The sequence below is a fragment of the Myotis myotis genome, unplaced genomic scaffold, assembly GCF_014108235.1.
Source record: "Myotis myotis isolate mMyoMyo1 unplaced genomic scaffold, mMyoMyo1.p scaffold_m19_p_6, whole genome shotgun sequence".
Classification (NCBI taxonomy): Eukaryota; Metazoa; Chordata; class Mammalia; order Chiroptera; family Vespertilionidae; genus Myotis; species Myotis myotis.
In genome coordinates this window covers 83,208,451-83,236,418 of record NW_023416368.1, presented here as the reverse complement: position 1 = coordinate 83,236,418, position 27,968 = coordinate 83,208,451, and the positions used below count along the sequence as shown (strand labels likewise).

General features: G+C 44.3%; 1 protein-coding gene across 1 annotated transcript in view; it reads left to right on the top strand.

Annotated features, from left to right (window-relative positions):
* The window catches only part of MUC16 (mucin 16, cell surface associated), an 85,604-nt gene that overhangs the window by 41,098 nt on the left and 16,538 nt on the right, over positions 1 to 27,968 (top strand). The window contains 26 exon segments of the mRNA XM_036314052.1: positions 1,816 to 1,940; positions 2,035 to 2,102; positions 4,091 to 4,263; positions 4,835 to 4,870; positions 5,073 to 5,153; positions 7,086 to 7,210; positions 7,396 to 7,463; positions 8,470 to 8,642; positions 8,944 to 8,979; positions 9,239 to 9,304; positions 11,094 to 11,215; positions 11,560 to 11,627; positions 11,659 to 11,663; positions 13,872 to 14,078; positions 15,680 to 15,849; positions 16,051 to 16,118; positions 18,415 to 18,587; positions 18,707 to 18,727; positions 19,169 to 19,356; positions 19,617 to 19,684; positions 20,347 to 20,519; positions 20,630 to 20,665; positions 24,345 to 24,469; positions 24,565 to 24,632; positions 26,288 to 26,460; positions 27,803 to 27,838. Coding sequence (XP_036169945.1) covers positions 1,816 to 1,940; positions 2,035 to 2,102; positions 4,091 to 4,263; positions 4,835 to 4,870; positions 5,073 to 5,153; positions 7,086 to 7,210; positions 7,396 to 7,463; positions 8,470 to 8,642; positions 8,944 to 8,979; positions 9,239 to 9,304; positions 11,094 to 11,215; positions 11,560 to 11,627; positions 11,659 to 11,663; positions 13,872 to 14,078; positions 15,680 to 15,849; positions 16,051 to 16,118; positions 18,415 to 18,587; positions 18,707 to 18,727; positions 19,169 to 19,356; positions 19,617 to 19,684; positions 20,347 to 20,519; positions 20,630 to 20,665; positions 24,345 to 24,469; positions 24,565 to 24,632; positions 26,288 to 26,460; positions 27,803 to 27,838 — 2,652 coding nt within the window.

The window sequence follows — 27,968 nt, the reverse complement described above, 5'->3', positions numbered from 1 at the left end:
TTGATTTTTTTTATAGTTTCCCTTCCTCTGCTGAGAACCTCTATCTTTACATTTATTTCAAGTGTTTACCTTTATCTCATGGAGCATAGTTCTAATAACTGCATTAAAGTCTGTACCTGCTAATTCCAACATCTGGGTCCTTGGAGTTTGCATCTGTTAATTGTCTTTCCCTCAAGCATTAGGTAGATATTTTTCTGTTGTTGTTTTTTTTAAGTCAAATTATTTTGGGTAATATCTTAGATGTTGTGAATTATGCTTGTGTATTCTCTGGGTCTTGTTATCCTCTTGGGATTGTTATTATTTTTGTTTGTTTTAGCCGGTAACAAGCTGTCTCCTCTCTGGCCCACAAGAGCCCTATTTCCTAGTTCTATTTTGTTAGAAATACGGGATTTCTATCTTAACTTTATCTACATATGCCCTCACTCCTACACCCACAGCTCCATGACTGGGACCTGCCTTCAAAAATCTATTGGAGAAAAGAGTTTTCAAAAGAATAAAACTCTCTATTTGGGGGGCATATTATTGGTTTAAATTTTCTGGTTGTGGTAAAATAGTTATAACATAAAATTTACTATTTTAAGTATACAGTTCAATAGTGTTAAGTATATTCACATTGTTGTGTAACTAATCTCCAAAATTTTTTAATCTTGCAAAACTGAAACTCTGTACCCATTAAAAAAATAATCTTTATTTCCCTTTCCTCTCATCTCCTAGCAACTACTATTTACTTTCTGTCTCTATGAATTTGACTACTCTAGGGATCTCATATAATACTGAATGTGGAATTATACAGTATTTGTCCTTTTGCTTATCAATGTGTTTGCATGTGTCAAAAGTTTCTTCTTTTTAAGGGCTAAATATTCCATTGTATGAATATATCACATTTTGTCTATTCACCCATTTGTTAATGGACACTTGGTTTGCTTCCACCTATTGGCTATTATAAACAAAGCTGCTATGAACATGTGAATACAAATGGAAAGGTATCTATTTTTGAGCCAAAAGGCATCATAGCTGTGCCATTTCTTTGTTTGTGGAACTTGGATAAAATTTACTTTCTCTGAGCCTCCGTGTCCCCCATATGTAAAATGGGACTGGTAACACCAACCTATCGGATCTGTGATCTGGGTAAGCTGAGATACTGCAGATAAAGTGCTCAATACAAAGGCTGGTACACAATTATTGCTCCACAGATTCTATTTGTAGAGGGTACAGTCGCCCAGCTCAGACCTCTGGCCTTTTGATTCTTCATACTGTAGCCCCTAGGTGACCATACAGGTGTGTTTTTTTCCATACTAGGGCACTTTTGAGAAAGAAATAGGGGTTGAATTAATGTTTACACAAGAGCGACATGATTGTCCATGGAAAACCAGATGTGGACACTCCATCTACTAGTAAAATCCACTCTGCAAAGATGGTCAGTGAAGTTGAGGCAGGGGTCACTTTCATGGGAGAAACAGCCTTGACCACTCAGCAGGTACACATTCCCTCATGAAGTCAGAAGACTATGGGAGATTCTGCCCCAGGGGGCAGCAGACTGACTTTGCTTCTCTTCTTTCACCATAATATCTACCAATTGCTTCTCTTTTGGCACGTTAGGCTGGAAAGAGTTGAGGTTCTTTTTCCAGCTAAAATTGTCCATCCAGTATAGAAGTGTCTCCCCCTAAGTTTGGCTGAATGCAAGGATGACATAGGTGGGGCATCTTAGGCCTGATTGGCTGGACACTGAGACCAAAGTGACAACCCTGGACCCACCCCTACAGCCATTCCAGCCAGAGATCATAATGAATCACCATTCTTCCTTTCCCACTGCAGGTGTGAGCCCTTCTCTGGTGTCCTTCACCCTCAACTTCACCATCACCAGCCTGCGCTACACAGAGGGCATGGGGAACCCGGGATCTGAGATATTCAACAGCATGGAGAGAATCTTGAATCGCCTGGTGAGAGCCCCTCCAATGCCCTCTCTCTAATACCTACTTTTTCCCCGCCCAGCTCCTTGGCCCATCTGCTCATCTCCCTCTCTTTCATCCCCAGCTCAAACCATTGTTCCAGAACAGCAGTATTGGGCCCTTCTATTTTGGCTGCAGATTGACCTTGCTCAGGTGAGAAGTTCAGAGTAGGCAATGTGGGGGGCTGACCCTGAGCTGGATCCTGACGTTCTGCACCCACTGTCCTAAGGAGAGCTGACCACCAGTTTCCACTCTGGCTCACATTGTTTCCCTGATCATAAAATGGAGAATCCTCGTACTCCGTACTCTTTCCTTCCCAGGTAGTAAGGTTAAACTTTTCAGAAAGATCTTTCTTCTGGAACTCGTTGAAAAATGAACTTATCAATCATGTCAGTTTCATCACAATAAAGCAGTGATTTTCAACCAGGAGTAATTTAGCTCCCAGGGGATATTTGACAATGTCATGAGAAAATTTTGTTATCACAACTCAATGGCGGGTTTGCTACTTGTCTATAGTGAGGGAGGCCGGAGAGACTGCTAAATATCCCATAAGGCACAGGACAGTCTCCCCAGGCCAAGATTTATCTGACCCAAATGGTGCCACGTTGAGAAACCTTGTTCAAGAGTATGAATTTTGTCACATTTAGGCTAATAATTGGCCTATCTGAAATACCTAACAAACACTCCCTTTTCCTACCATTCCCCAACAGTGACCAAATCCTGACCAACAAGAGGTGGACTTGGGATGTCTGCCACCCCTGGAGGGATCATTGAGCAATAAAGCATAGTTGTTATACAGTTTTATTTGACATCTACCACATCTATGTTCAAATTCTAGCCTCCTATTTCAAGGTTGTGTGACTCAGACAAGTTACCTAATGTCTCTGTGCCTCAGCTGTCTCTTCTGTCAATCGGAGTGTCTCAATCTGCTTTTCTGCATAAGAAATTTAGCCCACAATTCTGCTGGATGGCCACTTGGGCTGGATTCTTCTGGGAGATTCTCCTGCCTGGGCTGGTTCAGCTAATCTCAAATGAAGCTTATTCATTTCTGCAGTCTGCTGCTGCCTGGGACATCTCAGTTCTCCTCCATATTTTCTTGTTCTCCATCAGGCTAGCTTGGGCTCATTACCATGCTCAGAGTTCCAAGAGCAGCAAGAAATGAGAAGCCCTAATGCACACCTGCTTTTCAAGCCTCTGCTCATATCTCATTTGCTACTGTCCATTGGACAGTCCTGTGGCCAAGCTCAGATTCAAGGGATATGGAAACAGACTTCACTTCTAATAAAAGGGAATAATTTGTGATCATTTGTGTGAGCACAGTAAAAATTAAAATGAAAGGTTCTTGTTAAAAAAAACTTAATATATAGAGAACATGCAGTAAATTACTCACTGTCGTCCCTAGGACTAGGTACTAAGAATAACTCCAGCATGTGGGAACCCACCCTGTGTACTTGGGTCACCTTACCCCTTGTGTGGCATCTCCCAAACACTGACCTTTTGTCTGAGGATGGAATCCACAGCTCTAAAGACACTCAACATTGTCCCTCGGCCATGATGCTATTATTTTACTTTTCTACTGGACCTGAGATTTTTCTGGCTCTGGGATACCACACAGCCTCATCCCCATCTCCAGCCTAGGCTGGTTGCTTGGTCTCAGTGTTGCCTTTAAAATGCTCAATCATTGCAAAATCCATTCATACCAAGAACTCTGGCCCTTTTAATACTTAATAAAACTTGCTGCCTTTTATTACCTCATTTGACAGATAAAACAAGGAGCCACAGAGAGGTTGAGAGACTTACCCAGAGTCACCCAGAAATTAAGTAGCAGAGCTAGGATTTAATTAATCTGACATTGCCTTTTTCCACTTTATCCAATTCCCCGATGGCTTCCTTCTACCCTGTCTGTCATGCTTCTCTTGTTAAAATGTATGTTGCCTTCTTATGATTATGATTTTAAAGTTTAGCACAGATATCAACATTTTGAGATGCTCTATCCTCTCTGTTTAGAGACCTTGGCTGTCCAGTTTATTTCCGGCCTTCCCCCAGGACCAAGGCCATTTCAGGCTGCCCACCCTCCTGCTTCTCTGGGCCCTGACCTAATAGTCCCCACCTTCCCGTCACTGTGTATCCTCCCTGCCCAGGCCTGAAAAAAATGGAACAACCACTGGAATTGATACTGTCTGCACATACCATTCTGACTATGTGGATCCTAAGCTGGACAGAGAGCAGCTGTACTGGGAGATGAGCCGTGGGACCCATGGTGTTACCCAGCTGGGCTCCTTCACACTGGACAAGGACAGCCTCTACATCAATGGTGAGCATCCTTTTTGTAACCATAAGTTGAAGCTGAGAATCTGCACCTACTCATCCTATGTGTGATCTTCTGCCTGAGCAATCTCCTTTGATGTCTGAAGGGCCCCCATAGACCCTCCAGTTTGCAAATCCTTCTCTTTCCATGGCATCCACGCATTCCACAGAAGTGATCTGTATACTTGTCTGAGACACAAAACCTTTCTCCAGACAGATTAATGACAATATCCCTGTGGCTGAAGCTAATGCAGATTCAAGAGGCTGGCTATTTATCTGCCTCCCTGCCAATATCTCAGAATCCCCTCTAGACCCTGAAAAGCACAGTTGGCAAACAAATGCTCAAGAAATGTTGGTATAGGTATCTTCCCAAATAAATTGCAAGCCCACGAAGGCAGGGACTAGGTCTTTGATTTCTCAGCCCTTTAGGAACAAGGTATTGTTGCCCCTGAATCATCACTGTTGAACGGTGTAGACTTGAAGTCTGAGTTTGGGGTAGGGGCTTGTGGTCCTCAGCCTGTATCTTGGACATCCCTCCCTTGCTTGTATCCTACTACCATTTCCTTTTATCATTTCAGGTTATACCCATAAGACCTCAGCCTCCACCCCCAGTGGTGAGTACTCAGGGCCCTGATGGCTAGGTGCTCCCGGCCCCCTGTGGACAGTATCTGATTCCCCACCCCAGGGCCTTTGCAGTAGAGGAAGCCAGAGGACCCAGTTATCTCACTCACCTACTCTACATCAATGGCTTGGGCTGGATGGGAAAGCTGCACAGAGTCATCCATGCTGCACTCAGGGCCCCCATTCTTACTCCAGACCATTTATCTTCAGCTACCGTGATCTCTACTCTCTTCCCAAGGACTTCGCTGGTACCAATCCACTTCTTCAACTCCACAGGTAGGTGACTTCTCTTCCAGCTCCTTCTAGGAAGCCTCAAAGCTTGGACCCTGGAAGTGCAGAAAAAGGCTGCTATTTAGGGAACCTGGAGCTGCCATGGGAACCCTCTGCTCTGCTCTGAACTCCTCGAGAGCAAAGAATGTGAACTCCTCATCTCTCCAGCTATTGACCTTTGACAATTTACTTACCCTCTTGGTGCCTTAGTTTCCTTACCTGACAAGTGGGAATAATAATACTTCATAAGATCATTATGAAGGTTAAATGAAAATGTATATAACAATACCTAGCACTGGAATTACCAGAATATTTAGTTCAACAAATACTACTGGGCACGTGTTCTGTACTAGGCAGAGGGGATAAGATGTTAAGTCAGGTGTGGACCCTCCCCTCACCCAGGTTACAGTGTATTGAGAGAGACTGAAATTAAACATACGGTAGCAATTGATAATAACTATAGAAGATAACCATGTTGTTCAGCACTCACTACATGCCAGGCCCTATACTATTCTTATTTCTAACTTTTCATTTTGATATAAATGTAGTTTCACAGGAAGTTGCAAAAAAGTGCAGAGATTCCTATACTCTACCCAGTCTCTCCTCCATGATTAACATCTTACATAAACTAGATTTCAATGTCAAAACCAGTAAGTAAATTGTCATTATTAAGATCTACAGAACTCCAGTTTCAGGTTTCACTATTTACATGTACTTATATGTATGTGTGTAGTTCTCTGCCATTTTAACACATATGTAGACTTTTGTAACCACCACCACAGTCAAGATACAGAACTGTCTCATCACCACAAAAATCCCCTTTGTGTTGCTCTAAGTCACATCCACCCAGTCCAACCCCTGGACACTCCTAAACTGTGTCTGCAGTTTTGTTTTTCCGAGAATGTTATATCAATGGAATCATACAACATGCGACCTCTGGCAACTGCCTTTTTTCACTTAGCCATAATGCACTTAAAATGTGCTAACTCCCTTAACAATCATTTAACCTCCATAATTTTTGGACAAAGTATGATTCTCCTCATTTTACAGTTAAAGAAATGGAGATACAGACAGGTTGAGTAACAAAACCCTGGTCTCATGCTGATGAGGGGCTAAGAGGATTTGAAACCAACATATAATTTAACATATCAATTATTTCTAAGTGCACATTCACAATGTTGTGCCACCATTACCACTATCCCACTTCCAGGACTTTTCAACATTTCAAATGGAGTCTTGGTCCCCATTAAACACTAACTTCCCATTCCCCACCCCAGCCCATGGTAACCTCTATTCTATTCTCTGTCTCTATGAATTTGACTGTTCTAAGTACTTTACATAAGGGGAATTATACATTATGTGTCCTTTGTATCTGGCTTGTTTCACTTAGCTTAACATTTTTAAGGTTTAGCCATAGTGTACCATGTATCGGAATTTCATTTCCTTTTTATAGCTGAATACTATTCCATTCATCTGTTGATAGACACAGGTTGTTTCCACTTTTTGACTGTTGTTTTCAATAGCTATGAACATTTGTGTTCAAGTGTCTGAGTCCCTGTTTTCAATTCTTTTGGGTATATACATAGAGTGAAATTGCTGGGTAATATGGTAATCCTGTGTTTAACTTTCTGAGGAACTGATTTCCGTACAGCTCTACTAGCATTCCCACCAACAATGCATGAGGGTTCCAATTTCTGCACATTCTCAGCAACAGTTGTTTTTTTCCTTAAAGAAAAATAGCCATTTTAATGGATGTGCATGTTACTGTATCTAACAGCATTTTGCTTTGCTCTTTGTGTCCTAAGGTAGTTTACCTGCCTGCTTTAAACCCCTGCTTCCTCAGATCTGGACTTTTCATCTCGGTCCCCAGAAGTTGTCTGAGAGCCCAGCCCAGGTCTGACTCAGGCATGACCTCCTTTTTCCTTCCCTCTGCCATAGCAGCTGTTTCTTTCCTGGTGCCATTTACCCTCAACTTCACCATCACCAACCTGCACTATGAGGAGGACATGCAGCGCCCGGGCTCCAGGAAATTCAACACCACAGAGAGGATCCTGCAGGGTCTGGTGAGACCCTTCCCACTGATGCCAGCTCTGCCCACTTTACCCCTGCCCTACCCAGTAGTGTCAGCCCCATCCACCCCACTTATGCCCCCACCTCGCCATCTCTACCCTGCTCACCTCACCAATGTCCCAGTTCCTCCTGGCCTCCCTCAGTGGTTCCTTCTCACCTCCCCTCTCTTCTCTTATAGCTCAAATCTGTGTTCAAGAAAAGCAGTCTGAGATTACTCTATGCAGGCTGCAGACTAGCCTCGCTCAGGTGAGACCCTGCCTCCCAAGAACACAGCCCACCTGGGGTATGGGACCCTAATTTATGGACTCCATGGCTTTGTCTGTATTTGGTACAACTACTGCCCATGGATACTAAGCATCGAAAATACCTAGAACAGCAATAACAGCATCTAAAAATTAACTAAAACCCAGGCACTGTGGTGTTACTTTATATGTAATCTCATCAGTCCTTGAAACAACCTCATGAAGCAGGAGCAGAAGGTGAAACTGAGGCCCAGAGGGATTAAGGAGCGTGTGCTGTTTCACAGAGAAATGCCAGCATTTGGGGTTGTAGTTCCAAACACCTAGCCCTTAAGCAGCCCTGTCTCCTCTGCCCACATTATGACCTTGTAGGTTGTGGAAAATACCAATCTGAGAACCTTTCTAAAGGACTGGCCCAGTGGATCTAAGAGGGGAAGAAAAGCTAGTATTAGAGAAAGTATTCTCCTAAATAGGTCAGACTCAGCTGAAGGGAGCCTTCCCTGCCCAGGGATGGCTGGGGGTTGTGGTGGACACAATCCCCTAAAAGGCCTAAAAAGGGCATCTGGACATTCCAAGACTGTGGTGGAAAGGAGTCAACACTGGTATAATATCTAATATACATTATCAAAATCATAATCTGTATTACTTAGTGTATATATGTATATACATTACATACTAGATATATATATAACAGGCATAATGTATAATTTACAATAATAAAATATAGTAAACATCATTATATATGTTAAACGTATGTTTATTTATGTTATATATAACATATACTATAATGGGTGTAATAAAAATTGTGGGGCTCTGTCACACACCTATTGCTTTCACAGGCTTCTCTCCCAGGCCTTCAAGAGGCTTGGAGCCCCGTGGTTTTTCTAGTTATTCCTTTACCCCTTGTTAACTAGAGTTTCCCAAGTTGCTGTCTTAGAGGCTGGCAAAAAGAGGGAGGGAAGGATGAATGGTAGAGAGAGAGTTGGACCAACAATGTGGAGGTTCTCACCCAGCTCTCAGAAGGAGGGGACAGCCACCAGAGTGGATGTCATCTGCACTCATCACCCTGACCCTGAAGGTCCTGGACTAGACAGAGAGCAGCTGTACTGGGAGCTGAGACAGCTGACCCATGGCATCAACATGCTGAGACCCTACACGCTGGACAGGGACAGTCTCTATGTCAATGGTGAGCAACTGCAATATGATCTCTTCCTCTTTACTAGTAGCCTCTGCCCTCTAACTTGAGATCACACTTCCTGAATGACCTCTAGGGCCTTAGCCAAGTGCACTGAATGATTTGGACTCATGGTTTCTTCTTCATCTTAGACTGACTTCACCCTCAGGGTCTTCTTTCCTGATGTGAGGGTGCTGTTGGAGGACCCCCAACAGCCTCTACTCCATGAAACCCCCTCCTTTTCACTGACCCATATTTGGTCCCCACCTCTCCCTGAACCCTTACCCACCAGCCTCCCTTGCTCTTGCTACAGGTTTCACCCATCAGAGCTCCACACTCATCACCAGCAGTGAGTATACAACTGGTGTCCCAAGGCCCCCAACATCAGGCAGGGACGGAGCTGAGCCCTCTTCATGCCCACGTATGTCCTTTCCAGGAGGGAGGAGTTCCCAGGAGGGCACACATTACTTACTGTCCCCTCCTCCCTAGCTCTAGAGGGAATCCCAGCTTAAGCCCCACATGCAGTAAGCCCAATAAATAATACCTCCTGCTGGCGTTTCTGCCATGTGAGTGCCTTTCTGCTTTCACTGACAAGGGCTTTTCTGCAGCTCCTGGGACATCCACAGTTGAGCAAGAGAACTTTGGAACTCCACCTTCATTCTCCAGCCCCACAGGTAAGAACCAGTTATTGGCACATCTGTTAGAGAGTGCTTGATGATTATAAACATCTCTGACATTATTCACTCAAAGATGGAAAGTCATAGTAAATCTAGTAATAATTAGTCAACAAACTTTATTGAGCATCTACACTATGCTGGAGTGGGAATACAGCAGGGAATATGAAATTTTAAAAAATCTCTGCCTTATAGATTTCATATTCTTTTGATATAAGAATATATATTATGCCCTAACTGATTTGGCTCAGTGGATAGAGCATCGGCCTGTGGACTGAAAGGTCCTAGGTTCGATTCTGGTCAAGGGCATGTACCTTGGTTGCAGGCACATTTCCAGTAGGAGGTGTGTAGGAGGCAGCTGATCGATGTTTCTCTCTATCCCTTTCCCTTCCTCTCTGTAAAAAAAAAAAAAGAAAAGAATATATATTATTATGATGATAGTGGTGGTGATTATAGTAATGACTAGAGGTCCATTGCAGGAAGATTCCTGCAAGCATAGGGCTTCCTCAGGCCGGAGCAAAGCAGTGGAGAAGGGAGCGAAGCCAGCCAAGGCACCTTGCTCCCTCCCGTCTCCTCTGCCTGGCTTCCTCCCATCTCCACTGTGGTCCCACCTGGCCGCCCTGGGTCGCACATGGGAGGCCCGGATGGCGCAGAGCAGGTGGCAGATGGCGCTGTCCTGCCCTGCCCGCAGTATGCAAATTAATGGCCATCTTTGTTTGGTTAATTTGCATACTCTTCTGATTGGCTGATGGGTGTAGCGAAGGTACAGTCAATTCGTATCTTTGTCTTTTATTAGTGTAGATGGTGATGGTACTGGTGGTGATGATGATGATGAGATGGTGGTAATGATAATAACGGTGATGGTGACAATAATGTTGATGATAGTGACAATAATGGTGATGGTGATGATAAAGATGTTGACAGTGATGATGGTGATGATCAAAAGATAACATAATATCTGACATTACTGAGTATTGAATACGAACAAAGTGCTATGTTCAGAATCTAGTATTATTTAATATCCTTTTAACAACTTTCTATCATTATAGGCAAGAAAGGCATGGGAACCTTTTATTTATCACTCTAAATCCTGTTGCTTAGTTTTAAAAGTAAATATATTATACACTCTTGTGTGTAATATGTATTTGAACATTATGTTTATTTCTGTTGAATTAAGTATTAAGTAAACCTGCTGTATTGAGCAACTGTGTCTTCCTCCTTTGTGCTCCTTAGTATCCACTGTAGTGACTTGCTCATGGTAGGTCTATAGGAAATATGTGGTTCTCCCAGGAAACAAAGGAATGAAGTATGATGTATGGAAATCCTCCTTTCCTTCCCATTCTAAACTTTAATGACTGTCTGATTCTACCCAGTACAAATGTATGGCATCTGTGTCAGCACTCCCCACTCCCTCATCCATGGCAGACATTACTAACTAATAATAGCACCCATTCTTTCTGAGCTCAAGACAGCCTCAGAATCCTTACAACAAAACACCCCAGGAAGTTGCTACCATGTCAGTTGGAGTTGTCTTGGGATTCTAAGATAAAATTCAAGGAAATTAAGTTCCTACCAGTGGTTCTCAACTTTCTGGCCCTTTAAATACAGTTCCTCATGTTGTGACCCAACCATAAAATTGTTTTCGTTGCAGTCATGGGCACCCCCTCCCTTTTATGTCCAAGCTGATGGGTTCCCCGAAGCAGGCAAGGGTTGTGTTCCATGACCCTTTTCCCCACATCTGGTCCAATGCTGATTTAGAACATGGCTTCTCCTTCCCTCTCCACTGCAGCTGCTGGCCCTGCCCTCATGTCCTTCACTCTCAACTTTACCATCACCAACCTGAACTACACAGAGGACATGCAGCCAGGCTCTGCGAAGTTCAACTCCACAGAGTCAATTCTACAATATCTGGTGAGAGCCCCCTGCTACCCACTTTTCTTTCTAATTTCCACTCCACCCCTCCTTGCTACAATTTCAGAGGATATAGAGGGCTAGGGAGGCAGGCAGTTCCAGGTTCAAAACTTGGAACTGCCACAGACAAGTGATGTGACTTTGGAGTAGTGATTAGTCTTTGTGGTATTGTTTCCTCATCTGTGAAACTGAGACAGCAAATCATTTATCACAAAGGGTCCTTTTGAGAATTAAATGTGGTATGAGAAGATTAGGGAACTGTTGTGTGTTTTTTAAAAGCATTGTGTTTTAAATGATTAGTTGTTTTATTTTTATTTTTTATTCATCTACTCCTTCCTTCTCAGCTTGAGCCCTTGTTCACCAACAGCAGCATTGGCTCACTCTACACTGGCTGCAGACTGACTACACTAAGGTGAGATCTCATCTTTGTCTTGTCTTCATAGGTGGGGTAAGGTGTGGGCTGGTTGGACTGGCCAGAGCCTTAGTAAGCTCAGTCTACCAGTGGCTCTCAACCTTCCTAATGCCGTGACCCTTTAATACAGTTCCTCATGTTGTGGTGACCCCCAACCATAAAATTATTTTTGTTGCTACTTCATAACTGTAATTTTGCTACTGTTATGAATCGTAATGTAAATATCTGATATGCAGGATGTATTTTCAGGAGTCACGACCCACAGGTTGAGAACCGCTGGTAGACTGAGCTATGGGAAGTGAGGTGCCTCGAGCACAAAATTTAAGGAGATGCTCACCTTCAGGTGCTAACCCTATGCTTGCACAACCCTGAGAGTTAGCATGTCCTTATATCTTGTATCTGGATGCCTTGCTTACCTCACCCTATTCCCTGCCCTAGTGCTAGTGCTATGCCCTGCTCGCTCTAGGCCAGTGGTCAGCAAACTCATTAGTCAACAGAGCCAAATATCAACAGTACAACAATTGAAATTTCTTTTGAGGGCCAGATTTTTTAAACTTAAACTATATAGGTAGGTACATTGTTATTAACTTAATTAGGGCACTCCTACGCTGGCCTTTGCTAAAAACGTCCTCAATCTGAGGGGTCAACCTCAGCGAACATACCCCCACTTCTTCTAACGCCACTTCTTCAAAATAGACTTGCCCAGGCTGAAAACCAACTTCTGCGCATGGGCCACGAAGTTTCAATCGCACTGTACGTGCACGCCCACACGTGGTATTTTGTGGAAGAGCCACACTCAGGGCCAAAGAGCCTCATGTGGCTTGCGAGCCGTGGTTTGCCGACCACTGCTCTAGGCCATCCAATCAGACAGTCAGCTTTGCAACATCTGAATGGGACAGACATAACTACAGTTTTAGTTAGAAGGATGTGGACAGGAAACAGCAGGGTGGCACTGGACATTTATGTTTTGCAAGAAAGCTCTCGGCAGTTGAAGGGTTATTATTTTGGCATTCCAGGTAACAGTCTATGTGCAAAGAAATGAAACCTCAATGAATAGGTGCTGGAGCCACCCTGGCTCAGATGTCCCATGCCCCAAAGGGAAATTAATCTATTGTTAACAGTTCTGCCCAGTTAACAGGGCCACCCCACTCTCCCAACCCAAACCTATAGCTTCCTGCTGGTTAAAAATGTCCATTTAATGTACTTCCAGAAAAGATGCAGGTCAAATCAGCACCAACAGGCAATGAAACTGACACTGCACCTTTGTCAAGTAGGAGACCAGAGCTAGAAGCAGCTTAGTTCCAGGTAGCTTCCATCCTGCTGAGGTACAAGGGACACTGCCTCCCCCCCACACACCCTTGCCCCCTTTATGCTCTCTCTCTGCTAGTGCAATCTGCAGGGTCTCCCAGGTTATCCCTTCAGGCTAAGTTTTCCCTGCTGCCTCAGAGAGTTGGTAATGCAAGAGGCAGGTGGGCAGTGGTAGGAGTCCGTTATGCAGTGTCTCATGCTCAGATGCTCACATCTACAACTTGGCCTGGATCAGTTTTCCAAGAGCTGATGAGTCTTTTATTCACAGCTACTCTCCATTTTCCTTAGGGAACTATGGGTGCTTTGTAAATATTTGTTTAATTAAACAATTAGTTAATTATTAGCACTTCTAATATACTTGGCAGGAGGGCTGGGTATTTTATATCAAACATTTCTGAATCCCATGATGTTGCACCAAAGTGGTTACAGCACACTCCATGCTGCAAAGATGGGAGAGCTGAGTCAGAGAAGCCATGTGGATTATTCAACAAGTGACAGCACTAAGGTTGAGTTGATGGGTGTCTGATTCTAAAACATCCACTCTAGCCCTAGATGGTAGTTCAGTGGTTAGAACTTTGGCCCTCAAACTGAAGGATCCCAGGTTCGATTCAAGTCAAGAGCACATACCGCTGTTGCATGTTCAATCCCCAGCCCCAATTGAGGTATGTGTGAGAGGCAACCAATCAATGTGTCTCTCTCACATCAGTGGTTTTCTCTCTCTGTCTCTCCTCCTCCCTTCCACTCTCTCTAAAAATCAATGGGAAAAATGTCCTTGGGTGAGGATTAAAATAAAATAAAGTCAATCCCCACTCTGGTACTTTGTGGCTCAAAGATGCCCCTTGTCTTGTGAGTGCTCATGCCTAGACCAGGAGAGCAGATAAGCAGGCATCCACATACAAGGGGGCTGAGGAAAGATGTCCTGCCAAGATGTCTCAGTCCTGTTTCCATATCTATGTCCTTCTCTCCCCAGGCCTGAAAAGGGTGAAACAGCCACTGGAGTTGATGCCATCTGTACCTACCATCCTGACCCTGCAGGCCCCGTGCTGGATAGGGAGCAGCTCTACTGGGAGCTGAGCCACCAGACCCATGGTGTCACCTGGCTTTATCCCTACATCCTAGATAGGGATCATCTCTATGTCAATGGTGAGCCTCTGGTGGTAAAAATGTCCTATGCAGCACCAGTTGGATTCTTTTGTTACTGCTTTGAGCTCTGACCAGAGGATATACTCATGTCTGCTTCTAGATTTCTCTCTCCTCACTCTTCCACTGCTTGTGAGGTCCCTGTTCTCCACCATGTGTGTATACACCACACACAGAGAGTGATGGGAAGTCACAGAAAGCTTATAGGAGGCACAAGTCACCGTCTGTAGGGGCACAATGTCTTGATGGCATCTACTCTTCTCTTACACCTGTGGTCCAACCGCTTCACCCCTTTCTTAATAACCTTTGAAAACATCCCATTTCACTCTTACCCATTCTGCAGGTTACACCAGACCAGTCTTGACATCCATCCCCAGTGGTAAGTGTCCAAACCTTAGGAGGCCCTATGACCTCACAGTGATTGGTGGGTGTAGCTGGTTCCTCCTCCTTATGGCTAAGGCCTCAGTGTGATGAAAGGAAGCCTTAGAGTCCTTATTATGGCCACCCCCTCCCAACTTCAACTCAGTTTGGGCATCAAGGCCAAATTGTCTCTGGCATCTCCAAGGTGAAACTGTATTATTCTTATTTCTGATGCTTCCACCTCAGTGTCTATGACTTCTACACCCTCCTTGAGAAACTCATTGGCTCCAATCTCCTTCTTCAGTTCTACAGGTAAGAGCATTCTCTCTATGTCTACTGCTTTCTAAGCTGCATGCCTCTGTGCTTCACAATGAGAAGTCAAGACAGTATACATGGGCAGATCAAGGCAAGGGGACAGTATGAGAAGGATAAAATCTAGAGCCTGAGCTTCTGCCCTAAATAGCTGTGTGGCCTTGGGGAAGTGCCTTAATCTTTCTGACACTCATTTTCATCTCTTTCAGTTGGGGGGCGGGGGAAGGGGTGGGAGGTAAGTAACAGGATGTGCCTCCAAGGTTTGTGTGAGGATTACATGAGATACCAGACAGAAAGCGCTAACACAGGGTATAATGGAGCATAGAGTAAGCCTTTACCAAACATCAGCTGTTATTGCTGTTATTTTTGTTGTCATTATTATTACTAGAGGCCCAGTGCACGAAATTCATGCACAGGTTGGGGGTCCCTCAGCCAGGTCTGCATCCTCTCCAAATCTGAGTCCGCTGGCTCCTAACTGCTCGCCTGCCTGCCTGATCGTTCCTAACCACTCCGCCTACCTGCCTGATCACCCCTAACTGCCTCTGCCTACATGCCTGATAGCCCCTAACCACCTCTGCCCCCAGCCTGATCACTCCCAATTGCCCTCCCCTGCTGGCCTGGTCACCCCTAACTGCCCTCCCCTGCTGTTCTGGTCGTGCCTAACTGCTCTCCCCTGCCTGCCTGATCACCCCTAACCGCCTCTGCCTCGCCCCCCACCACTGTGGCTTTGTCCAGAAGGTTATCTGGGTGGATGTCCAGAAGACATCCAGTCTAATTAGCATATTACCCTTTTATTAGTATAGATTACTATTATTAATGTTGTTCAAAATAAAGCTTTCCTATTCTGGGGAGAAACAGTCTGAGCTTTTGCAGCAGATGTGAATACCAGACTGATTCCACCCCTCTGCCCCTGACCCCTAAATTTAGTACAGGCAGTGATTCAGGGTTTGATATCTTCCCTCTCAACTTTACTGCAGTCTCTGTCCTTGCCCTGGTGCCATTCACCCTTAACTTCACCATAACAAACCTGCACTACATGAAGGACATGCAACATCCAAGCTCAGTAAAGTTCAACAAAATAGAAAAGATCCTGCAGCACCTGGTAAGGCTCCTCCTGCCCACCTCATTCCTGCACTGCCCACTGATGGCCACCATGCCCACTGCTATCAGTCCCCCACCTCTCCTATGCTCCATTCATCTCTTCCTGCCTTCCAACTGATGCCAGCCCTGCTCATCTCATCCCAGCCCTGCCCCTGCCCTTCCCTATCAGTCCTTCTACTCACCTTTTCTCCTCCCTCAACAGCTCAGACCCTTGTTTAAGAACACCAGTATCAGCCTTCTCTATTCCAGCTGTAGACTCACCTTGCTCAGGTAAGACCACCAGAGATGTCCCTGTGAGGCACAGTGGAGATTTTATCCACAGTCCTCTAGGGCTGGGCCCTCCCTTTTATCTCAGCCTTTTTCTGCTCCCCACCTGAAACAGCCACTATCCCTCCAGTTCTGGCCCCTGGTCCCTGCACTGGACCTTTTCATCCTCAAGAGTCTCTAATCTCACACGCAATATTTAATAGGAGCAAAACAAAACATAATAACCTGAAAGTATGCACCAAATTTTTTCATAAGGATGCATCCCTGATCCTTCACAAAGAATAAACCCACAGCCTACCATTCCCTCAACCCACACTGCATATGTTCATTTTTTATTTGAATTCATTGGGGTGACATGGGTTAATAACCAAACTTATATAAATTTCAAGTGTGTAATTCTGTAATACTCACGTATATTGCATTGTTTGCTCACCAGCCAAAGTTTAGTCCTCTTCCATCACTATATATTTGACCCCTTTACCCTCTTCAAGCTCCCCTCAACCTCTCCTGTTGTCTGCATCTATGACTTTGTTGGTTTTGTTAGTTCATTTGTTGCTTTCTGTTTTCTATCCCACATATGAGTGAAATCATAAGCTTCTTATTTTTTCCATTTGATTTATTTCACTTAGCATGATACTTTCAATATCCATTCATGCTGTCATCAAATCTGTATATTTCATCCTTTCTTGTGGCTGAGTAGTATTCCATGGCATATAGCTACCACATATTTTTTACCTAATCACCCATTGAAGGATATTTAGGTTATTTCCATGTCTTGGCTTTGTGAATAATGCTGCAATGAACATAGGGGTGCATATGTATTTTTAAATAAATGTTTTCAAAAAATTTCAAGTAGATATCCAGAAGACAGGTTCCTGAATCATGTGGTAATTCTGTGCTTAATTTTTGGAGGAAAGTCCATACTGTTTTCCATAGTGGCTATACCAGTTTACATTACTACCTACAGTGAATGAGGGTTCCTTTTTCTCCACATCCTGTCCAATACTTGTTATTTCTTGTCTTGTTGATAATAGCCATCCTAACAGGGGTAAAATGGTATCCTATTCTAGTTTTGATTTGCATTTTCTTTATAGCTAGTGAAGTTGAGCATCTTTTCATATGTGTGTAAATGGCCATTTGTATGTCTTCTTGGGAAAAGTGTCTGTTCAGGTCCTCTGCCCATTTTTTAATTGGATTGTTTGTTCTTTGTTATTGAGTTGTATGAATTGTTTATATGTTTTGGATATTAGCCCCTTATCAGAGGTATTGTTTGCAAATATCTTCCCTCATTTTTGCCTTTTTGTTTTGTGGATGGTTTCTTTTGCTGTGCAGAAGCTTTTTAGTTTGATGCAGTCACATTCATTTATTTTTACTTTTACTTCCCTTGATTTTGGGAACAAAGTCACAGAAGCTTCTCTGAGACCAAAATTCATAAGTTTAATACCTATGTTTCTTTTCTATTTATTTTATTGTTACCAGTCTTATTTTAGGCCTGTGATCCATTTTGATTTAATTTTTGTGTATGGTGTCCAATAACAGTCTAGTTACATCCTTTGGCCTGTGGCTTTCCAATTTTCTCAACATTATTTACTAAAGAGGCTTTTTTTTCTCCATTATATGTTTTTGATCCTTAGTAGAAAATTAGTTGCCCATATATGTGTGAGTTTATTTCTGGGCTGTCAATTCTGTTCCATTTGTATGCATGTCGGTTTTTCTGCCAAAACCATATTGTTTTGATTATTGTAACTCTGTAGTATAATTTGAAGTGAGAGAGTATGCTACTTCTGACCTTGTTCTTCTTTTCTCAGGATTGATTTGGCTATCCAAGTTTTTTTTATGTGTGGTGCCATACAAATTTGATGAATTATTTGTTATACTTCTCTGAAAAGTGCCATTGGGATTTTGATGGGGGTTGCATTAAACCTGTATATTGCTTTAAGTAATATGGCTATTTTAATGATGTTGAGTCTTCTAATTCATGATTGTCTTTTTGTCTTCCTCAATTTTGTAACAAAATGTCTTGTAGTTTTCAGTGTATAGGCCCTTCACATTTTTTGTTCAGTTTATTCCTAGGTATTTTACTCTTTTTGTTGTAATTGCAAATGGAATTGGTGGGGGGGGGGGGGGCGGTATTTATTTTTTCTGAAATTTTATTGTTAGTCTACAGGAATGCAGTAGATTTTTGTACATCAATTTTATATTCTGAAACTTTGTTGTATTTGTTGTCCTAATCACTTTTTTGGTGGATTCTTGCAGATGGATCCTCATTGTCTCTGCCTCTGTGTCCCTACCTCCATAGGCCAGAAAGAGATGGAGCAGCCACCAGTGTGGACACAGCTTGCAACTACCGTCCTGACCCTGCAGGCCCCAGGCTGGACAGAAAGCAGCTGTACAGGGAGCTGAGCCAGCTGACCCAAGGTGTCACCAAGTTGGGTCCCTACACCCTGGACCAGGACAGTCTCTATGTCAATGGTGAGCAGTGGCCACCTTTCCCTTGTGTATTGCTGAGCCCTCATTCTCCCCCTGCATGCCTTTTTTATTCCTTCCCTACATACAGCACCTTCTGCCTCTCTTGCTCTCTCTCTCTGCAGGTTACACACACCAGACTTCAGAAGCCATCCCCCATGGTGAGTACTGATGAGTAGCCTTTAGAAGCCCCTCTACCCTACCAGGAAAGGAAGCGACAGACCCCAGCCCACATCTCCAGCTCTCAGGGAGGGGAAGGGTCAGGGGACACAGGCTGGGGAGCCATTGCAATACCACACAGCTGTGAATCACTTTTGTGTTGTCACCTGAACACAGAAATGGCCACTAAATGTTGGTTGGGTGGATGGATGGAGGAAAACAAGTTAGCAACTGATTTGAAATAATAAGTTTAGATGTAAATCATCTTCAAAGCTGAATAAGCTTCCAAATTGTTCCCTCCTTCACCTGCTGCATGTGATGGTCTAACCTCAACACTGTTGATTCTGGAATCAGGCCACAAGGACCATCAGCCCTCACTGTGTCTCCAGTGAGATGGCCAGTGGTCTTAGGATCATGGCCTCAGGCCCTGCCCACTACACCCACCCCAGGCCTGACTAAGTGTGGGCTCTCCTCTCCCTCCCCTGTTGCAGCCACAGGACCACCCCTGGTGCCTTTTACCCTCAACTTCACCATCACTAACCTGCACTACACAGATGACATGTGGCCTCCAAGCTCCTTGAAATTCAATACCACCGAGAAGTCCCTGCAGCCCCTGGTGAGAGCCCTGCCCATGGTGCTAGATCTGCCCACCTAACCTCTGCCAAGGACACTGATGCCAGCCCCACCCACTGTACCCTCTCCTGCTCGTTGAAACCATCTACCTAAACTCCCTCCTGCCCACTGATGACAACCCCTCCCACTCCTGCCCTGTCCATCAGTGCTAGCCCTGCCCATGTCACTCCTGTCCAACCATACATGACCATCTTGCCCCTCCCTCTCCACCCATCAATTTATTTCCTTTGTCCTCACCCACAGCTCAAGGCCTTGTTCAAGAATACTAGTGTGGGAACCCTCTACTCAGGCTGCAGGCTGACCCGCCTCAGGTAAGACCTTGAATAGCCAGCCAGAGCAGCCTCGGGTGCTTCTAGATCTGAAGAGTTTGTTCTGCTTCTTCCTGCCCTCCCTGTCTGTTTTGAGAAGTGGAATTCAGGAGGTGTTTGCTCCAGGACCAGTGCTTCTTCTGACTGTATCTCCTCCCACCAACTGTCCCAGATTCTGCAGAGCTCATCAGCAGGATTGGATCCCTAGTCTGGTCATCCTTCTGAGTTTCCTCTTCCCTCCCTTTGACCAGTGAGGGCATTTCCTTTAGGTTTTCAATTCTGTTTCCAGCATTTTTCTCAAGACAAATGTGTCTTCCACTTGCTTTAATCCCAAATTCCATCTCTACACATGTCTCTTATATGAGCTTTCCTGTCCCCAGGCCTTAAGGATACAGGTTTCTGAATTTCAATTTAATCATAATTTTCTCACCCACTGACACTTGCTGTCTTGTAATTTAATAATTTTTCTACCCACTGACTCTGCTCACAGTGTGAGGATGGCCTGAGTCAGTGAGCTCAGAGAATCTAAGTCAGACTTCTCACCTCTCTACCGCCTCCTCATTTCCTATGGCTCATCCCTGTCCTGCCCCCAGAACTGTCAAGACCCCTCCCTAGAAATTCACTTCATTTATTGTCACCCCCCCCCCGTCATCCACCCTTTCCAGGCCCAAGAAGAAAGGGACAGCCACTGGAGTGGACATTGTCTGCACACACCGCCCTGACCCTGTGGTCCCCGGACTGGACAGGGAGCGGTTGTACTGGGAGCTGAGCCTGCTGACAGGTGGTTTCACCCACTTGGACCTCTACATCCTAGACCAGAACAGTTTTTACGTCAACGGTGAGGGGGGGGTTCATCTTTTTTGCATCTCAGCTTGTTTTAAATCCTCCCTCTCCATTGCCCTTTTCCCTAATCCCTCCCCTTCTCACCCTGTTTCTGCACATTCGCAGGTTACACCTACCAAACCCAGACCACCACCCCTAGCAGTGAGTTTTCTGAGGTTCAGAAGTCTCTACAACCCTGTAATTCCCAGACCTTAGTAAATAAAGAGTCCAGGAGTCCACTGCCTCCATGCCCCACCCCCACCTCACCTCCAGCCTGGGGAAAATGGGGACCAGTACCCATAGAGTCTAGAAGTGGCCACCTTCTCCCTAGCATCTCCAGAGTGATAATGTTTAAAAAGTTTGAAGACCTCTGCTCTAAAGCAATAAATCATCCATCCTCTCTTCCTTTTGGTCCAGGTTCAGTCTTCCTTGTGATGAAGTAATCACTGGGTCTAGCCACCTTCAATCTCATTGCTCGGTTTCCTCCTCCTTGAATATTTTTCCACTGCCTTTCACCTCTACTTTTATCACACACAAAAATCCTTTTCCCTTAATCTTTATGTTCATCCCAAAACTCACTCAGTTCCTCTCGCCTTCTCTCTGCAGGTTACACCTTGCAAGTCACAACCATGACTCCCACCAGTGAGTATTCCTGGCCCCTATTTCCTGGGTTTCATTCCCACTTCAGTTTTGGAAAGCATTTGTTCTCCTTCACCACCTGTCCTTGGTGAGAGAAACACCTGGAAGGGCCCCTAACACATCCCTTCTCTTTCTCCTGGGGTTCTGGTAGAGAATTCCAGCCCAGGGTGAGAAAATCTTAGACACTGACATGTTTTCCCATATCTGACCCTCACATGGTTTTCATTTTAATTTTTCTAAAACCTTACCCTGGGTTCTCTTTTCTTATCCTTTCATTCATATCTTTGTTGTTATTAGAGTTTCTCAGGATCATTTTTAGTGATTTCAACTCACTACCTTCCAGGCACCATCTATGTTGCATACTGTATTAGTCATCAGTTCTGGCCACCATAACAAAATACTGGGTGGCTCAAGCAACAGAAATTATTTTATCACAGTCCTGGAGGCTGCAAGTCCAAGATCAAATTGCAGGCAGGGGTGGTTTCTTGAGGCCTTTCGCCTTGGCTTACAGATGGCTTCCCACTTGCTGCCTTTTCACATGGTTGTCCCTCTGCACACACATTCCTAGTCTCTCTGTGTTTTCTAATCCCCTCTCCTTATAAGGACATCAGTCAGGTTGGATGAGTCCCCCTCCACCAGTGGCCTCATTTTAACTTAATTACCTCTTTAAAGGACCCTATCCCAAATACAGTCACCTACAGGCAGTAGTTATTAGGGTTACAATATATGAATTTTGGGGGAGGACACAATTTATCCCAAAACATACACACTCTGTCCTTTAATTCTCACTACAACCATGTGACTTAGCTCCATTTTACAGATGGCAAAGCTCAGGCTAAAAGAGGCTGCCAGCCCACACAGCAAATAAATAATAGAATCCAGAGTCCCTGTTGTTCCAAAACTTATGCTCTGACACTCCATTATGGGTTAATTTATTTCAAAAGGCTTATTTTTTGGTGCACACCTACTGTGTTTTAGTTTATGGGCCAAACTCCCTTTGCATCTGAAGCACTGCAATGAAAACATTGTAGGTTTTCAATAATTAATCACCCTTGCATTAGGGTGTGTTTTCTCAAACTGCACTTGGGTCCAACTACCCTCCTTTACTTTTTCCAAACCATGACAGGCCTCTGGGCTCCTGAGGTCCAACAACAACCATCCTTTCCTAAATTATATTAGGAAAAGTAAGTTAAAATCAGCTCCATTGACTGTGTTTTGTTTATCACTATACCGTCCTGGGAATAGTTCCTGGAGCATTATAGGAACAAGTAAATGCACATGGAGGCAACACAAAATTGATGGATGAAAAGAAGGAAGAGGTGATGAATGGAAGAAGGGAAGGAGAGAAGATGGAAGGGAGAAAAGATGAATAGAAGAGAAAAGAGTAAGGAGGGAGGAAAGATGTATAAAATAGATGGAAGGAAAGAAGAGGGATGGGAGGAATTAAATATGGATGGATAGATGGAATAAGGGGATAGGAGGATGGACAGAAGGATGCATAAAAGGATGTGTAAATGGGAAGAAGTAAAGAAGAGAAGCACTGAGGTAGGAAGGAATGATGGTTGGAAGGATGGATGAGTGGATAGATAGATGATCGAGAAAGAAAGGAAAGGAAGAAGAAAAGATGGATGGATGAAAGTGAAGATGGAAGAAGGAAGAAAGCAAGGATCCATAGATGGATGAAATGAAAGATGGATGGAAAGGTAGAAGGAAGTTTGGACAGAAGGAGGCTTAAAAGGAGTGATAACAGAGTAGAGGGAAGGAGGAAGGAGGGGAGGTAAGCTTCCCCCGCCAGAGTTTTGTCTTAAACACTGTGCTCCTGCATCACCTACCTATTCTAGAGTCAAGCCATGGGACCACTAGTCTTACCTGTATCATATGTTCATTTATTCTACTTCTATCAGGGTCTACACAGGTCATCCCAACTATTGAACATTATATCAGCTGCCTGTTGTCCTCTGAGCCAGAGCACAGCAGGGGTGGTCACAAGCAAGGTCTGGGGTACAAACCAGATTTTCCCTCCCTTCAGCCATGTGACCTTGGGCAGATGACCATTTCTGTGCTTTGGTTTCCTACTGTATTTAACGTGGGTAATCCTAGAACCAGATTATATTTATCCATGTAAAAAGCTTTGACATAGTAAGGAGGTGTTTGCTTATTAATTTTATGTAATGAATCTTCATATAGTGTTTACTCTGTACCCAGCACTGTGCTTAAGCATATTACAAAAACTAACTTGTTTAAACCTTAAACTTTGAAGTAGGAACAATTATTATCTTATCTTACAGATGAGTAAATTGAGGTGCAGAGCCCTAGCTGGTTTGGCTCAGAGGATAGAGTGTCGTGTCGGCCTGCAGACTGAAGGGTCCCGGGTTTGATTCCAATCAAGGGCACATTCCTGGGTTGTGGGCTTGATCCCCAGCAGGGGGCATGCAGGAGGCAGCTGATCAATGAATCTCTCTCATCATTGATGTTTCTATCTCTTTCTCCCTCTCCCTCACTAAAATCAATAAAAATATATTTTTGTAAAAAAAAAAATTGAGGTGCAGAGAGGTTGGTTATAGCTGCTAGGATTTTTAAATTTTTTAAATCGATGCATCGAAGGTTGACATACCTGGTTGTATTGGCAGGAGAGATGATAGATGATAGATAGATAGATAGATAGATAGATAATAGATAGATAACATAGGTATATAGAAAGATCAATGTTAAATAGATGAGAGATTAAATTTATCTCCTGCACTTACAACCAAGTATGCCTATCTTCTGTGCAGTAGTTTAAGGAGCCAACAATTCTCATAGACATAAATATAGACTTAGATATCTATCTATCAAAAGGAAGAAAGAGAGAGTCTGAGGCACAGGGAGACAAAGATAGAGATGGGGAGCAGAAAGGATATGGATAAAAATACCAGGGGTTATTAGTTCCCCATCAGCGTGGCAAGTTGGAGACTTCTCTCCTGGGAAAGTAAAAAGCCACATTGTTTCCTCAGAGCCCTCCACTCCTGCATCTGGGTAGAAATGTCTCATCTTGATGCCCCAAAATCATTAAGCCTGCTCCACTCACTGTTGGAGTTGTCTCCATTAACAAGTAACCCTCAGGCTAATCAGGAGAAGGACATGGGTCCCATGAATCCCTAGTCATAAGTAGACATTGGGGCCCCCAAACTCCCTGCAAGCCTTGGCTCTCCTCCCATCATAGCTGCGGAAGTCAGTGAGGAGCCTTTCACACTGAATTTCACCATCAACAACCTGCACTATACAGCGGACATGAGCCATCGGGGCTCCCACATGTTCAACATCACAGACATTGTCATGCAGCATCTGGTGAGAGACCTGCTTACCCCTCCCACCTCTCCATGACCCGTCACAGGGATTGTTGCCCACCTTTGACCAATACTGATTCTCTCCTTCCTCTCCAGATCAGCCCGTTGTTCAGGAACAGCAGCCTTGGTCCCCGATATACAGGTTGCAAGGTCACCTCGCTAAGGTGAGAACACCCCCCTCCATAGCCCACCACAGAAGGACATGGGCTTCTCTCTGTGGGGCTGCCCCTGGTTGTGGCAGGCTATTCGGGGGAGGAGGGGTCTTTTCTGCATCCATTTTAAAAATATCACATTATTAATTTTTTATATTGTGACAAAATACATATAGACACAAAAGTATCCATTTAAACCATTTTAAGTGTACAATTCAGTGGCATCAATTACATGCACAATGGTGTGCACCCATCATCACTACCTAGTTTCAGAACTTTTCATCACCCCAAGCAGAAACTCTGTACCCATTGGGCAGTTATTCTCATGTCTCTGGATCAGTTTTTGTTCCGTTGGTGTTTATGAAGTACTTCTCAGTTGGTATTTTAATTAAACTGACATGATGGTACAGCACCTATGAGGCAGGTAGTAGGTACCACAGTGGCACTTCCTCTGCCCTCATCTAGTGGAGAAATCAGACAGGAATCAGGAGAGTGAGTATTGAAGTAAAGTGCTTGCAAATGCGATAAGGTGATGCAAAGCATAAATAAGTAGGGAGTTACGGGAAAGGAGTTTTACCCCGAGGACAGGGTAGCTTCTCTGTGGAGGTGACTTCTGAGCTGTGTCCCAGAAGGATTTGGCCATGAAAACTGTTCTAGGCATAGGGGACAGCCCATGCAAAGACCCTGTGGTAGAAATGAACTTGGCAAGTTCAGTGAACTGCAAGGAGGCCAGTGTGGCTGGAGCAGAGAGAGAACAGGTTAGCGAGAGGGAGGAGATGAGATTTGAGACATCTACACCATGTAGAGTCTTGAAGGAAGTTGAACTTTTGTAATTTTGGTAAAATACACATAACAAACTTACCATCTGAACCAGTTTAAAGCATACAGTTTGGTAGCATGAAGTATATTCACATTGCTGTGAAACCAGTCTCCAGAACTTGCAAAACTTAAATTCTGTATCCACAAAACAACAGCTTCCCATTTCTCTCTACCCCCAATCTTGGCACCCACCATTCTGCATTCTGTCTATATGAGTCTGACTACTCCGGGTATGCATAGAATTATTCAGCCTTTGTCTTTTTGTGATGCTTATTCAATTACCGTAGGTCTTTAAGGTTCATCCATGTTGTAGCATGGCAGAATTGTCTTTCTTTTTAAGGCTGAGTAATATTCCACTGCATGTATAGATCAGATTTTGTTTATTAATTCACTAGGACTTTGGATTTTACATAGATCAGGCAATGTGCTAGGTACTAGGTGTTCAACACAACAACAATGAATTACACTGTCCCATTCCCTGACCTCATGGAGGTCAATGACTGGATGGAACAGGGACAACTAATATATGCTCGCATAGTCGATGAGCAGGGTTGCAATCACAGAAGAGGTTCCTGACCGTCTGGGAGGGTTCTCTGAGGAAGGGGAGGTGCCTAAGTTGACACCTGAAAGATGACCAGGAAATTGCCCAGGTAAGGAAAGAAGGGAAGAGACTTCCAGACAGAAGTCACTGGAAGTGCAAAGATCCCAAGATGAGAGAGTGTGGCCAGGTAGAGAAACTATAAAAGGTTCAAGAAGGCTGAAACACAGGACCTGGAGTGTGTAGTTACCACAGGTAGAGAGGTGCCAAGAGGACTGCATCTCCCAAAGGTGAACCTCTTCTTCCCCAGGTCTGTGAAGAACGGCGCCAAGACAGGGGTGGACTTTCTCTGCACCTACCGCCAGCCCTCCAGCGGCCCAGGTCTGCCTGCCAAGCAGCTGTTCCATGAGCTGAGCAGGCAAACCCTCGGCATCACGAAGCTGGGCTCCTACTTTCTGGATCAGGACAGCCTCTACCTCAATGGTTAGCAGTTCTCAGCCCATTCCACTGGGGCCACCCCCTAACTCCAGAGGATTCCCTTTTACCAGTTCTCTAGGGAAAAAGTTGAGACAAGCTCAGGTGTGAATCTCTACTTCACACTGATTCTTCTCCCTCACCCCACTAAGCTGGTCCTTGATTAAACCTGTTTTATAGAAGAATAAACTGAGGCCTAGAAAGGTTAAATAATTTGCCCAAGTGGGTGTAGCTTGAGAGTTGTGGACCCAGGTCATAATCAGCATCCAATGCCAGTCTTTCAAGGGGATTCTTGGGGAAAGAAAATCGTACATCTATCTCCCCTCCCTGCTTTCTTCTCACCCTTGACTAAGGATAGACTTCTGTTCTGGGTGGGACCCTATACCAGGAAGGAGGGAAGGCACTCTGAGCATCTAGGAGGCCCAGGCTTCCAACACACTGGCCATCAGCCTACAATCCAAGAAGTGACAGCGTTTAAGAGGGTGACATTCATCTGGTATTCTGAGAGACAGAGGTTGGCCATAGTAGGTTAATTGCAATAACTCAGCTTCCCTCCTCCATCTACAACCTGGAAATTATACTTGTCAACTAACACTTCCTTATCACCATGGCTCCATCAGGTGGTCAGGGAGACATTCTGGTCCTTTGTGACTCCCACTTTAGCAAGGAGGGAAATGGAGCTCAGAGGAAGGAGGGGACCTGCACACACACACACAGTAGGTTTATGGCCAGTCTGCATCTTGATGTTCTGAGTTCACGTGAAGTCTGTTGCCTTCACCTTGGCCATTGCAGGGCCCACTTTTGGATTTCCCCCCTTTGGAAACTGCACAACCTATATGCTTCCTTTTGTTCACTCACTCAGCATTTACCAAGCATCTGCTGTAAACCAGGCACCAGAGACAAAGACAGGCTAAATGCACAACATGACATCATGTAACCTCCAATGGGACAGAAACTGTTTTGTTCACTGTATGTTCCCCAAATGTAATGGAACTTGGCACATAGTAAGCCTGAATAACTATTCATTAGATAGAGCGATAGATGGGGGGATAATGGAAGGGAAGATGGTGGAGTGTATGGATATGGAAGGGGAATAAATGTATGAACATAAATGTGTATCTTTTGTTGGGGGCATGCTGGATAGGTGGATGGGGAAGGGTCATTTTTAATGGAAAGATCAAGAAAGCCCTCATAGTGAATATGACATTTGCATCTCATCTTAGAATATGCCTCAATGCTCACCTGGTACACATAGGGAAAGGAATTCAGGCAGGAGTCCCACATGACTCAAATGCATGGAATACCTGGGATTGTTCTGCCACTTCCCTTATTTGCGACTTGTTCATTCCAGGTTATAATGAACGTGGTCCAGATGAGCCTCCTACAAGTACGTACCTTTGCCTCTAGTGCCCATTTTAGACTCCTTAGTTCTTGAGCCAAGCTTTTCTCCTCACTGACAAAGGGAGCTTGCCCTAAACTCAGGCCGGTCTTCTGAGTAGGGCCAAGGTGTCAGTGGG